Source organism: Anopheles darlingi, chromosome 3 (genome assembly GCF_943734745.1).
Source record: "Anopheles darlingi chromosome 3, idAnoDarlMG_H_01, whole genome shotgun sequence".
NCBI lineage: Eukaryota > Metazoa > Arthropoda > Insecta > Diptera > Culicidae > Anopheles > Anopheles darlingi.
The window spans coordinates 63,919,114-63,932,760 of NC_064875.1; the positions used below are offsets into that span (position 1 = coordinate 63,919,114).

A 13,647-nucleotide genomic window follows, 5' to 3' on the forward strand; every position below is an offset into this window, starting at 1 on the left:
CGCTAACGTAGTCGGTACACCATATGACACTCCGCATCCAGGTTCACTGGGGTATACGATCCCGCAGATAGGCCATAATTGAGTCCGTTCCTTTTTCCAATATCTGATGCCGTGGCTGTCGGAAGCTGTTCCCAATCAACTCTAATGTTCTGTGTGCGTGTGTGAAAAAGAGATGTTTAAAAAAAAATATTGAGTGGCGATTGCATAGTAGGTGTCGGTGCTGGATGCGTCTTACGTGATGTTCTTCAGCGTGCCTAGTACGGGCGGAACGTGTTTGATGTTGTTGTTCGCCAGATCTAGCGTCGCCAAACGCTTCAGTGCACCTAGCCCCGTCTCAGAGGCATCGATTTCCTCGATCCGATTACCACTGGCTAAAAGTATCTCGAGCCCTTTTAGCTCGTATACAGACGAGGACAGGCATCGTAGCTGATTGTTGACAACGTTCAGCTCTCGAAGCGTGACCAGCAGCCCGACTACCTCGGGCAGCTCTTCGAGCGAGTTGTTGGACAGGTTGAGGTAAGCGATTTTGTCGAACTGAGAGAAGAATGATGGAACGGTTCGCAGCAAGTTGAAGCTCACGTTTAGCTCGGTCAGCTGCGAAGCGAGCAGTGCCAGTCCAGCCGGCACTTCTGCCAACTTGTTCTTGCTCACGTCCACATTGTAGACGGCCGCTTCGCGTGCATCACAAAACACCTGCTCTGGCATGTCGACCAGGGCCTTCGAGCTGACGATTAGTGCACGGCCCTTGCGCATCTGATACACGTCCGGGAAAGTGGCCGCTTCTTCGAAGAACCCACCCGTTCCCTTCGATGACGTTGTCGACGTTTCCGTCGAACGGCTGTTGGACTGCTTCGGTCCGTCGCGCTCGCGCAGCGTCTTCAGGATGCGCTGCGTACCGCACTGTATGATGTCGCGACGAATCGAGCGAATGGGATTACCGTCGACCTGCAGGCTAACGAGATGGGCCAGCGTCGACAGGCACGACGGTAGGCTGCTGATCGTGTTGTTCGAAAGATCGAGCCGCGTCAGACTCGCCAGGAGCGCGATCTCGTCCGGCAGGCGTTCGATCTTGTTGTCGCGTAGATCGAGTACCCGCAGTTGGGGCAGATTTTCGCAGAAATCCGCTGGCAGCGTGCGAATGAAATTGTTGGCCATATGTAACTCCTTAAGCGCTTCGCAACCGGTAAAATCAGGCAGCTCATCGATGTCGTTGTGCTGCACATAGAAACACTCCAACTTGCGTAGCTCCCCCATCACGGGCGGAAGCCGTTTCAGATCGTTCTTCGAAAGATCGAGCTTGTGCAGATCTGCAAGACGAAAAATAAAACCAGTGCTTCGTCGGGCGTGGGATCTTACGATAAAGGTCGATTAATCGGCATATGGAAACTTACTGCGCAGATTGACTATATCATTCGGTAGCTCCGTTAGTCGGTTATTGTTCAGTGTTAGCTGCTGAAGGCGCACCAGAAACCCAATGCCACCGGGTAGTAGGTTAATGCTATTGAACGAAATGTCCTGCGGTTCGTGACCCCGCGAGCGTAGACGCGAGTGAATGTAGAAATTAGTGCCCTTCTTAACGGAAGCAAAGCAAAATCGGAGATAGGGTATTGTTTGGGTATTGTTTAACAAAAGCGCGTTTGGGGGCTCTACGAGTTGTTCTCTACTTGCTGCCTGAGTAGTCATGAGTATGAAACTTACCAGCGTTTCGAGCATAATCAAATCGCTTATGTTGGGATGCACCTCCGGGAACTCGTTGTGCGACAAATTGAGGTGCTTTAGCTCCTTCAACCCAAAAAAGCTATCGGGCAGTTCGGCCAGTTTGTTGCGGGCAACATTCAGCTTGCTAAGCTTTGTTAGCGCTCCGATTCCCTCCGGCAGGCTGGTTAAGGCATTATCTTGTAGCTGTAATGGCCAAAATCAGAAATTTATAGGCTACAATCGATCGATCTTCTAATTTGTTGCGCGCAGTCACTTACATTCAACACCGTTAGATCGGCCAAGTTTTGTATGTTTTCACTGATCACCGTAAGCGTGTTGGAGCTTAGATCGAGCGCCGTCAGACTCTTCTGATTCCACCAGCTATCCTCCTCCTGCGTGCGGTCCAGATCGTATCGTACCTCCTTCTCGTTTTCATCCGAATCACTCAGGTTCCAAACCTTTTCCGGCACTAGAACAGGAAGCAGAAGGAATGAGCTATAGTGGCATATGAGTTCAGTGTTTGATGATCAAAGAGAGTATCAGAGCAATCCGCGATAATCAGGGACTCCACAGAGGCAGCAGTGAGTGTACCACGTATTTTACGGTAGCGACGCTTCGGATAGGGAATGTGCGTTGAACGTCTCATTTTCGAATACAAAAAAGTCACTAGTGCGATGTCCACGCGGCCGCTAGACACGAAGGATTACTCTCAAACTACGGCGTACTAACTATTGGCTTGGGGTTGCGTTGCTGCAGCTGCTGTTTCGCGGCAGGCGCTGACTCCTTCGAATGGAACAAATGAATTAAATGGCTTTCGGAGTTTCGTCCGACTCCAGCTCCCGTATGCAAAATCGGCATCCGCATCCAGCAGGAGAGCACCACCGAAGCGACATCGATCAGCGTTCGGCTTCAGTGAGTCGTGAAATGATCCGGCGACGATGGCCAGATCGCGGCTTCTCGCTGTTGTTTACGGAAAATGAAGGTGAAATCCATCGTTCCCAGGTTTATCGGAGCGGAACGGAATCGGTTTCGGTTCAGCATGCTTGGAAGCTGTTGCCGTCGTCGTCGCCGTCGCTGCCGTTGTTGATGCAATAGCGGCGATGCGCGTAATCGTTTATTGCCCCACGGTTGGTGCGTTACTCAACCTTGAGGTCGTGAAGTCCGAGCCAAAAACAATAAAAGGGGATGGGGTGAAGGGGCGACTCACCTGAGGCTAGGCCTTTGCCGGCCAGGTTCAGAACGCCCGTTTTCAGCGCCTGCTTGATCTTCCCGCGGGTCAGGATTTGGTTGTCTTCCTCGGCCTTCTGCAAGTGAAACACCGGGTTCAGCTCCTGCTGCCTGATCCGGCTGCGAACGGGAATCCGGCCAGTTTTCATCTTCGATTGCACACCTTTGTTGTTGCCGCTGTTGCTCCTTCTTCTTTAATGAGAATTTACCGCAGTACGGCTATCTGTACGGCTCCAGCTTCCTAGGCCTTCGCAAGCTACTCTGAGGATATAGTCCTCTGCAGCATGCTGGTCCGATTAGGAACAAACTGCCCGTTCCCTTTACTAGTTATCTGGGCAGGAGAACTTATCGTGATGAATGCTGGAAAGGGAATTCAATCGTTAATGCAACAGATTCTTGCAGAATAATGAACCTTTAAACTTGCCTTTAAACTTGGTTCCTTTCGAGACTTGCGGATCGCGGCCGCAGATTTCTGTGCTCTCTAAGGTTTATAGGGATAGGCTATGAGTTAGGGGATGGATTCCCGCAGCGCTGTAAAAGAGTTAGAAACCTTTTTCGTGGTTTCAGTCCCGGTTTTAGAGGAACTTTTCCACCGTTTGCGCGGTTTTTACGGCCAGGAAGGCCTACTTTTTCAACGCGACCGAAGGCGAGAGTACGACTTGAATCGGCACTTATCTCGTTTATTTGTCTTTATCACGAAAATGTTCAAAAAAGATCAAAAACTCCCACTTTTTGTAGCGATATCTACCAAAACAACAGTTCCTCCCAGGTTGTTGTCCATTTTTCGCTTCGAATGTTGATTTTTCATAAAAATGTTGCTTTCTTCTGGACGATATACTTCTATTTTATCGGCCATCACTGTTAGGAACGAAATTTGAAAACATTCGAGCAGAAATTCAACTGCTCGAATAGTTGACAGCGCCCTCTACAGGTCGACCGGCGAACTGCCACCACTTCTCGCGACGACAATCAATCGATTCTGTTGTGCAATATTTTCGCAATTTCGTCCATCTCGCGAGCCCCAGACGGTAATTATTATTAGCAGATGATTGCGCCGTGGTCTCAGGTTTCTTGCGAGCCACGATGGCGTTGGTGACGGTGTGGGGGCGTCATACGCACACGCGTTAAATGTGGTCCGTGTCCGTGGGATTGATCAGCTGTTTCTCTTGGCGCCAGACCGCGCGAGTGTTTAATTCTAAGTAAGTGAGGGGAGGTAAGGGGCGCGGTGAACGGTTCGCCCTTCCGAGACCAGCTGCGGGCGGCTACGTGTATGGCGAGTGTGTTTCAAGGCCGACGAAATGATCTCGCGATAGCCACCGTTGTTGAACGCAGCGCGAAAATCCAGCGATCTAGTTTACCTTGCCCAGTTTTGGGAAGCTCCTACTGACGTGCGCGATGATGTGCTGATTTTGTGTGACCGGAACTTCCAGAAGGTTCAGCGAAAGGGGCAAGTGGTCAATCGCGGGGTGCACAGATTGGCGAGATGGTCTACTACCGGTGGCAAAAGGGGTTTGCGGATCAGTAAACGTCGTACGGTCGCCACTCGCGCATCGATAATACGCGGGCGTTAAAGCAACAAATTCGCTTCACCCTTCGGAGCAGCCTGATAACAGCCAGCCTGTCCGTGTGTCTCAAGCGAGTTTGTATCGCACGTTTGTCCACCGTCGCCTAATACGAGTTAAAAATTGAGCATAGTCACCGGAGCAGCATTGATTGAATTCGTTAAACCGTCTCCAAGAGAGTGTTGGAGTTGGAAAGCGTAGTTAGCATAGCCGCGTGTGATATAATGTTGTGCAATCGCATGGCGCCGCGAGTGATATAATTTTGATTTCTTTTCTTTTCTAACAGCTCCAGCCAAGATGCTCCGACTACCGGAGGTTTCGCGGAGAAGCGAGTGAAAATAGTAGTGTAACGAGCGTCTCGGGAGAACAATGAGGGGCAAGGAGGCAGAGACGAAGTGGCTTGCACTCCAGAGACAAGAAAACGCCCCACAAAAACCCCGTTTGTGGTGTAAGAACTCAAGTTGCGATAAACCTTAACGAAGAGGGGGCCCATTGAAAGTAACACTCTTCTGGGGATCTGAACGGGGCGAACGAGTGGGACAAATTAGCGTAGCGCGGCGCTTTGTGTTAAGTTTGTTGTGTTCGGTGACACGAAGTACAAACAATTCCGTAAAATGGAGCAAACAGCGAAACGGCGGCTGCTGGTGCGTCACTTGAACGCGACCACCACCGGCGGCAACAACAGCTTACCGCTGGCTGTGCTTCTGCTCCTCGCCAGTAGTACGTTGGCCACCGCCGCCACATACAACGTCAGCACTAGTAGCAGTAGTAGCGGCAGTACCAACAACGACGGTGATTTCCACAATCCCTCGCAGGACGACGCCGACAACGGCGACAACACGCCCACGATCTCGATGGATAATCTCTATCCGGCGCTCATCCAGTGCTTTGCCATCATCATTTGCGGGTGAGTAGAGGGAAACTATGGGCAGGCAGGCAGGCAGGCGGGCAGGCTACGAGTGCTTTGATCAGGATAATCGATCCGGCATTACCACTATTCTTATTCATGTAGTATTCATCGCAAGGCGTCTGCTTTGCGTCATACAGGCTGTCGACCGTCTCGTTGGCGACGGAAAATTGTGCTGGAAAATGTCGTCCTTCCCATGGGTGAATGGGTGAAGATGGAATTTAGAATCGATTGAACATTGCGGGAATACGATTGCTTCGAGACCCACTGTTGGGAGTACTTGACTGCATCGGATGGTCATAACCAATTCTAGACACCGAGTGATGGTCAGTTATTTGAATATATCTCACTAAAGTATGATACCGTTCCATGCTTTTGATAAACGACAAAAGTTACACTCGAATGCTCCACAAAACCGATAGCCAACCATCGCATTTTTGCACAATCAGCTCTCGATTGTGTGAACGCGCGCTGGATATGGTACGGTTTTTTGCTAACAAGAACCGCCACCAATAGGTCGTTCTGTGTAATTTTCAACCCAGACCATAGTGCACAACACGATGCCTGGTCATTGTCGATGAACGGGTGCCGGTGAAGCCGCATTTTTGCACGTCATCAGTCTTCATTTTCCCCATCCCGTGGGATAAGCATTTTCCGACCGTTGGAATTCCTGGATATAAAGTTTCTCGATGGCTTGATGATGGGCTTCACATTGCGATGATAAGACGAGAGGACATCGATTGTTGCTTGATTGCTGGAGCTAGATTATTGAAATTACTAGCTCCTAATCACACATGACGATGATGATGATGATGATGATGGTGATGGAGATGCTGACAGACTTAGTAAATGGATGACATTTTCGTGAGAAGTATGCAAATCGTATTCGTCGTAGCGTATAGAATTAACATATTTTGTCCAGTTGACTTAGCTGCTCGTTAGCAGCCATTGTTTGGATGAGTAATGATATGCCGTCGAGCACGCGTGATGTTCAACTTAGTGCTTTCTCTTCTGTAGTGAGTTATTACGCCGAACCACACGATGTCGATCAGGCTTAGGAGGATAAAAAGGATGTAGTTGTTTTGCAATCGGCAGATCGTCAGATATAGGTCAACGATCTCTTTCATGGTTGCAACCCCCCCGGGTGAACGTTTGGCGGTTAATCGGCTTTTGGCGCGGAAGAAGATGGATGGAATATCCCATCAGTCAGCCACAGCCGGACACTAACTTGCCTTGGGGTCTGCTCCGGAGTGAGTCACAGAACCAAGGACCAACCGTTTACTACCGAAGCACCGACCGAGGAAGCGGCAGTACTCCACCGCCAGGGTAATGCTGGAAGGCATACGGTTTCAATTAGGGCAATCAATCCACTTCTTCCCTTGACTTCGCGGCATGACGCGCTGCTAACGGCGGCGTGTTGTTGCAAGAGCGACCGAGTGTCGCCTGGATTCAATGTTTCAATGCATAATACTGCCAAAGCAGACGACGACGACGACGACGATGTTGTCTCGCCGCAGTTCCGCTGTCGCCATGTGAATCATACCGTGAACGAACGGGGCATGGCATATCGTACGCCAAAGGGGTACTGTTGCCTGTTACATTGGTTCTTATGTCGCCATTTCGATGGTGTTTTGTGGGGCTTCCTTGAACGGCAGGGTTCACGCTACATTGACATTGAGCTGAGCTGTGTACCGTATTTTGCGTGCCTGTTGGAACACCGCATGCGATCGCACCTGTAGAATTGAATGTCGATGAATGATGAATTGAATGGCCTGTAGCTTCAACTAACAGAGATCTAGTGTTTCGATAAGAGACTCGTAACCTTCTTATCAACGTTAATTGCTCTGTTAAGCATTGATTGCGGTACATCGAGTAACCAGTTGATTTAAGTGAATCCATTCAAGCTATCAAGTTACTGTGTGCCCAAGAGGGTGTGAAGAAACCCTGTTTTGGTTGAATTGAAGCGAAGATAACAAATATTCTGCCATGCTTGATGAAAGCTGATCACGCCAATTGATAGGCATGGATTCTTGCCTTAATTGATTAATTAATAATTAATTCTAATCACCAATTTGCTTCATCTTTCATCCTCCAAATCCCCCCCCCCCTCCCTCAAATGAATCGCGTAGCTATCTGGCAGGTCGGCTCAACATCATCAGCAACTTCGAGGCGAAGGGTCTGAACACGTTCGTCGGAACGTTCGCACTTCCGTCGGTCATTTTTCTATCGCTGGCCGAACTCGACTGGAGTACCGTGAACTGGAACTTCCTGCTGTCGATACTGATCGCGAAGACGATCGTGTTCGGTGCGGTGGTCATCATCTCGCTGCTGGTGGCACGACCCGTCAACTATGGCCGGGCTGGCCTTCTGGCCATCTTCTGCACTCAAAGCAATGACTTTGCGATCGGCTATCCCATCGGTAAGTGAATAGTGCACCCGGGTGCCCGCTAGCACCCGTGTCCGTTTTTAATTAATCCATTTCTCCTTCTTTTGCGTATTATTGCAGTGTCGGCTCTGTACTTGAAACTGCATCCCGAGTACGCATCCTACATTTATCTGCTGGCGCCGATCTCGCTGGCTATCCTCAACCCAATCGGCTTCGTGCTGATGGAGATTTCCAAAATCAAGGAGAAAAATGAACTCAACAGTGTAAGTGCAGCATCGTGGTGAGTGGGGCGCAAGTGCTGATGATCGCGACTATTGAGGACTGGGCTTGACCGGACAAGCCTGATAATGAAGGGGTTTGCAATTTATTCCACAATCCCCCACCGAAGTAATTGCTACATGTACATGATCATTTGCGACTACCGGTCATTGTTGGTTTGCAAACGGTTTCCTTTTTTTTTGTCAGCCAACCCATTGACCGATTACAGATGAGCGACAATTTTTTGAACAAACGTGATAAATGTTTTTACTTAAGGCACATTAGCCATCAGTAGATTAGAGAACATTGTATGAAGTAAAATTCAGTACAAGCTGGCTCGAATACGATGGATTATAGGGTAATTTACATTCAATTTTTTTCTTTCATTCTGTGTAGGCGACTTCGGCACCGGATGAAAGCAGCCGTCCACCAGTGCCAACGTGCCCGGAGCTGGCCGCTCAAAATCGCCGTAAAATCCTCAAGGGCAAGGCACTGGTTGTGATTAAAACCATCGAATCGATCTTCTTCAATCCGATCCTGTTAATGACGCTGCTCGGTGTGATCGGCGGTCAGATCTTCCCCAACGGACTACCGGTGTACCTGTCGAGTGTACTACGGTCGTTGGGCAACTCCTTCTCCGCCACGGCCCTCTTTCTTCTCGGCCTGCGGATGGTAGGCAAAGCTTCGACCCTGCAAGGACCGGGCCTCATCCTGCCCGGCATACTGATCCTTGTGAAGCTGCTGGTCTTTCCACTGGTAACACGCCAAACGGTCAACATCATGAATGCGGGCGCTAACTTTACCGAGACAACTGATCTTAGTACGTTCGGGTTCCTGTATGGAACATTTCCGGCCGCACCCGGTGTGTTTGTCATCGCTTCACAGTACAATCGAGATGTGGACCTGGTAGGATTAGTTGAATAAGTTAGCGCGTTGCTTGATTTGACCTCGTCTTTCTATCGCTTGCCACAGATTGCCAGCAGCATGGTAGCGTCGACGTTCATCAGTGCACCGTTGATGTTCATTTCGGCAAAAATGATCACCATTACGAACCTAACTCCCGCCGATTATCTGCAGGAGCTGGACAAGTTCTCATTCGACATCAGCATCGTTGCGATGGTAGCCGGTGTGTGGACGTTGTTGCTATTTGCGTTGACGCGCAAAGTGAAACGGATGCCGCATCGTATCACGTGTTGTCTGCTGATCTCGCAGCTCATCTGCAATGTTGGCGTTATTCTGTGGTCTACGCTGGAGCAGGATAGCCTGTGGAAAATGTACCTTCAGTTTTACTTCTTCACCATCGGTTGCTACAGCAGTCGTCTGTGGACGGCCTTTCTGGCTATAACGATACTGTTGCTGCAGTGTCGAAGTCTGTGCTTCGTGCTCAAACTGTGGCCCATCTTTGTGAGTGTCCGGTGACGGTACGCATTGAGCTACAGGAATACGGAAGTTATTAATATTTCATTTCCGCTCCACAGATTGCTGTTGCTTGGGGCTTGCCGACATTGATGGTATCGTTGCTTTGCTTTCTGGACGGAACCAATATTAAACCCACGGAGAAACGGAACCCGAGCTTTCAGTACGGTAACGCACAAGCGGCCATTGCCGTGTTCCTTCTCGTCATGTGTTTCATAGTGACAGTCGGTTGTTTGATATTGCATCAACGCTTTAAGAAGCGCCACGAACGCTACATGACCCTATCACGGGAAGTCTCCTCACCGGATGCAGACACTAGTACGCTGGCTTCTGGGTCAGCCGTGAATTTGTTGGGAGCTTCGAGTACCGGAACGGGAGTACATCGGCGGCGCACATCCGTCACTTCTAGTGATGATGAGATCCTCTCTGCGAATGGTCGCGTTGGTGCTACATCAGGATGCAATGGAAATAATGGTGGTAGTGGAGATGGCCCTTCGAAGACAGGCTGCGGTTCCAATGGTGGCCAAGGATGCTGCAGTAATACCTCCTCGAACGTAAGAACGGTAGTGGACATTGAAGATCTGGCGATTACGAGGAGTATCAATAACGATGACATCGCGGGCTGTGGCTCACCCGAGTCCCCGACCAACGGCCTTTGCTCTGCGTCGTTCAACTGTCCGGCGGCAGCGAAGCAGCAATGCCAATCGTTGATCGAACGCTACCGCGAACAGGCGAATGATGGATTGGAACCGCTCGAGTTCGACAAAACCGAAGATCAGCAGCAAATCCTGCGTCACATGGTGCTTCTGATATTGCTCCTTTGCTCCATGTTCGTCGGCCTTTCGCTCTCCGTCTGGACGCTCATCATGGAGGGCATGTCGGGGATCTATGTAGAGCTGACGTTCCTCGATGCATTCCTCAACTTTGGCCAGTGCATCATCGTGCTGGCCGTCTTCATCACTGACACTAGTGAGCTGCTGCTACCGATGATGAAGTTCTGGCGCAAGGTATGGTACGGTGCTAATCTGCTGCAGCTGCCCATCTGGAGTGATCTCAGTGTAGAGACGCGCCACGTGTGTGATCAGTTTACGACGCACCACCTCGAACGGTGCCGCAAGGCTATCGCCAAGGACATTCGGTAAGCGATGGTAGCATGGGTGGCCATCTTATGATCTTTACTAATCGCGATTCTTGTCCTTTTTCTTTAGGTGGCGTATCAAGGTGTATCGGAGAGTATTCTACGGAACGGTGTTTGTCGATTGGCTGCTGGAGGTTGGTTTGGCAAAAGACCGGGCCGACGCAACGCACTACGCTCGTCGCTTGATTGATGGTCGTGTTCTGCGACACATCAACAACGTGTACCACTTTCACGATCGTAACCTGCTGTACACGTTCTGTGAACGATTGTAAGGAACTCGTGCGCTGTAAGCTGCTGCAGTTGTGGGTCAAATTGAAGTGATGGGTCCTCTGACCATTCCTAGCAGCCACTATCACTGCACGCGCGCCTGAAGCTCCCACAGCAGAGGGGCCGTATTGATTTTACTGATCTCTTGCAGCGATAACGGGAATGGTGTAGAGGATTCTCGCTGCTGGTGCCGCGAAATGCGGGCCATCTGCTTTTTGCTGATCAACAGTCAACCAGCCGCCCTAAGCAGAACGATTGACGGCAGTTGAGCTGGACAGTTTTATCATTTGACAGAGTGTGAGACCTCCAGGAATAATGTTGAATAGTTGTTTAGTTGGTTTTTAGAGAAAGATCGCGTATTTTACTGATGATCGCTTTAGCGCAGTATACGAAATCAAAACCAAAACTGATTTCTGCTCACTCACGTAATATGTGATAGAGAGGAAGCGGGTCCCACAATTGATCCTCATCGGATGGATCGATGGTATAGGCATCTCAAGGAAGGAGTAAGGTGAAATGAGTTTTGGCTTTTGCTATTGCAAGAGGGTCAGGAATACTCGTGAGAACTAACACACCAAACGTCGGCCGACCAAATAGACGCCGTTACAAATGAGTATTACGCGTGGCAACGAATGCTAGTAAAGTAAGCAAACGGAATATGATCCGCTAGGCACAACTAATGAATAGCGGGGAAAGTGGCAGAAGGGATTGCGGGAGCGTTAAGGCTGAAAGTTATGTCAAGATGCAATCTTCATATTTATTGTAGTTGTAAATTATTCTGTAAATATATCAGTTCCTAGGCGATGGTCTAGATGAAGGCAAAGAAGGTGTGTTTTACTGAGCGTGTGAGCTCTTACTTTTATGATCGGTATTCAGTATCTGAACCCCAACCCTGAAGAACCGATTTTAACGATCGTGTTCTTATCGTGCAGTGATTGAGCTGATTTATGAGTAAGTATAAGTTAATTGCTACATCGCTCGATAATGCAATATAATTCGATCCACTTCGATTTTGAATAACGCATGTGTTTCTGTTTTGATGGTCAAACGAGAAAAAGATAAGGATACACGTAGTTATACTTGGGTATCCGCGAATTTGATTTGTAGACTCTCCTGTCTAAACTACCAGCTATAAAACCATAGAGATAGTACTGTTACCGTTTCCGCTGGCCAAATATGATGCCGCATAGACACCGTCACTAATGGCCGTACTGCCATAACCTGGAATATGATTGCTGATTAGATCAGTGAATCAGTGACCTTATCTTGCAGAATATCGAAATTGCGATATAAAACGCAAAAGTATGCAACCGTCTTACCCCCACATGGCATGTACATACTCAAATATCAAAGGATGGCAATCTTTTAGGTCACTTTTTACCGCCGCTCACACTCATCCAGCCTTCTTTCTCTACTGACTGATTGGCGCCGGAGATGCAATGTGATGCAAAAAAGAAAGAAAGGAACCTTCAAAAAGCATGTCCGCACGCTTTCCATTTTGGTCCGGCGATCGTCATGGAGAGTTTTTCGGTTAGAACCTGCTGCCTACCGATGCTTTACAAGCACCCTACAAGCTGATTTCTATCGGTGATCATCAGTGACCAAGCCGCTATCGCCACGATCCGGCGTCGGCGGCGCATGAAGGTAACATTTCCGGTGGAAATATTTCTGCGCAAAACACAAAACAGAAACAAACAATCCGACAGCCGCCATGTCCCGGGTGGTTGAGGAGTGAACACAAAGGTGTACTGCTACCTGCTACTAAGGTCATCAGTATCGCGTCATCGCACCTTTTGGGCAGTGACGGTGCGATCGGTTGGTTCTTGGGCCCATCCGATCCTGGCCATTCGGTTCCAGTTATCGCGTTCTAGTAGCCGGTATTGTCGTGGTTCGATCTTTGTGGTTCGCGATGGTTTTATCACTTGCGAAATATCTTGCATTCTATCTTATCGATGAAAGGTGAGGGCCGTCTGCATGCTGGCTGATACCACGGACCACGACGAAGGTTCAGGGCAAAGGAGGGTGCAAGCAGGGCCACCGAGTGTCGCTGGCTCGATTCTTGGTATATAACGTTGTTCCTGGTTCGGAATGAGGTCAGTATCAATCGTTTGTAGCACCTCGAAAGAGCAACGCACCATCGGAATAATCAAACGAAAGTGAAACACACCTTCAACAGTCGCCATCATGAAAGGTAAGGCTCCACAAGTTTGTCATTGGCGCACAGCGCGCGCCGAAAGGAGCGGGAGTTATGGAAAAGGAAACTGATCCTCGCTTTATCCTGACTTGATCTCGGCAGCCGTACTGATGTTGCTCGTCGTCATGTTCCTGGCGCTCGCATCTGCCCAAAATGGCTGCGTTCGCGATGATACCGATGGACAGCCGCTCTGCAATGCTGCCGAGACGACACAGCGTCTGTGGCGTAATAACTGGGACCCGACCGCCTACTGGGAGTGCGAGACGAGTGGCACCCCGGCCGCTTACCGTCGCTGCCCGACCGAGGGTATGTTCGATTCCAACACGCGCACCTGCATCAACTGGTTCGACTGGGAGTGGACCCCGACCTGTAAGCCTCCGAGCCGTCTGTAAGCCTGCCCACGGTTGCTGGAAGCGCCCAATGAGAAGCCAGACAGCGGAAGCGATCCTATGTTGTCACGGATGATGCTCACAACCTAGCGATGGGTCGCGAGCCAAACCGAGTCAGCCTGTACCCGATCACCGACAATAAAGGCTTGGGAATCTTAGCTAGCGAGAGTAAGAAGTAGAGTGTCAATAGTAATCCCTCTGTGTG

At 49.7% G+C, this 13,647-nt stretch overlaps 3 protein-coding genes across 11 annotated transcripts; 2 read left to right on the top strand and 1 right to left on the bottom strand.

Moving 5' to 3' along the window:
- Positions 1-7: 7 nt before the first annotated feature.
- Positions 8-3,281, bottom strand: LOC125954439 (leucine-rich repeat-containing protein 40). Of its 3 annotated transcripts, none has more exons than XM_049684790.1 (6): positions 2,906-3,281; positions 1,977-2,167; positions 1,699-1,902; positions 1,392-1,515; positions 236-1,307; positions 8-149 (listed from the first exon to the last, which is right to left on the bottom strand). In XM_049684790.1, exons 1-6 carry the CDS (start codon positions 3,072-3,074, stop codon positions 44-46), a joined length of 1,866 nt encoding a protein of 621 aa, XP_049540747.1. In that variant the 5' UTR covers positions 3,075-3,281; the 3' UTR covers positions 8-43. The 3 variants fall into 3 exon arrangements, with proteins under 3 accessions (XP_049540747.1, XP_049540750.1, XP_049540749.1); XM_049684793.1 differs by lacking the exon at positions 2,906-3,281 and adding an exon at positions 2,428-2,619; XM_049684792.1 differs by lacking the exon at positions 2,906-3,281 and adding an exon at positions 2,290-2,417.
- A 558-nt stretch (positions 3,282-3,839) lies between these two features.
- On the top strand, positions 3,840-11,704 carry LOC125954420 (integral membrane protein GPR155). 7 transcript variants are annotated; one of them, XM_049684757.1, is made up of 8 exons: positions 3,840-3,953; positions 4,774-5,394; positions 7,524-7,813; positions 7,901-8,043; positions 8,435-8,944; positions 9,011-9,442; positions 9,517-10,592; positions 10,663-11,704. In XM_049684757.1, exons 2-8 carry the CDS (start codon positions 5,102-5,104, stop codon positions 10,862-10,864), a joined length of 2,946 nt encoding a protein of 981 aa, XP_049540714.1. In that variant the 5' UTR covers positions 3,840-3,953; positions 4,774-5,101; the 3' UTR covers positions 10,865-11,704. The 7 variants fall into 7 exon arrangements, with proteins under 7 accessions (XP_049540714.1, XP_049540717.1, XP_049540715.1 ...); XM_049684760.1 differs by lacking the exon at positions 3,840-3,953 and adding an exon at positions 4,004-4,058; XM_049684758.1 differs by lacking the exon at positions 3,840-3,953 and adding an exon at positions 4,029-4,124.
- Positions 11,705-12,971: 1,267 nt separating this feature from the next.
- On the top strand, positions 12,972-13,570 carry LOC125954534 (uncharacterized). The gene is made up of 2 exons (XM_049684928.1): positions 12,972-13,050; positions 13,156-13,570. The coding sequence occupies exons 1-2, from the start codon at positions 13,044-13,046 to the stop codon at positions 13,443-13,445; spliced, it is 297 nt and encodes a 98-aa protein (XP_049540885.1). The 5' UTR covers positions 12,972-13,043; the 3' UTR covers positions 13,446-13,570.
- Positions 13,571-13,647: the final 77 nt, after the last annotated feature.

Excerpts from the sequence above, each read along its gene's own strand:
- LOC125954439 (XM_049684790.1), bottom strand. The coding sequence starts at position 3,074 with ATGAAAACTGGCCGGATTCCCGTTCGCAGCCGGATCAGGCAGCAGGAG. Across the intron at positions 1,903-1,976 it reads CCGATCTAACGGTGTTGAAT|CTACAAGATAATGCCTTAAC; the intron begins GTAAGTGACTGC and ends TGGCCATTACAG. Across the intron at positions 150-235 it reads GGCACGCTGAAGAACATCAC|AACATTAGAGTTGATTGGGA; the intron begins GTAAGACGCATC and ends ACACGCACACAG.
- LOC125954420 (XM_049684757.1), top strand. The coding sequence starts at position 5,102 with ATGGAGCAAACAGCGAAACGGCGGCTGCTGGTGCGTCACTTGAACGCG. Across the intron at positions 8,945-9,010 it reads ACAATCGAGATGTGGACCTG|ATTGCCAGCAGCATGGTAGC; the intron begins GTAGGATTAGTT and ends CGCTTGCCACAG. Across the intron at positions 10,593-10,662 it reads GCTATCGCCAAGGACATTCG|GTGGCGTATCAAGGTGTATC; the intron begins GTAAGCGATGGT and ends CTTTTTCTTTAG.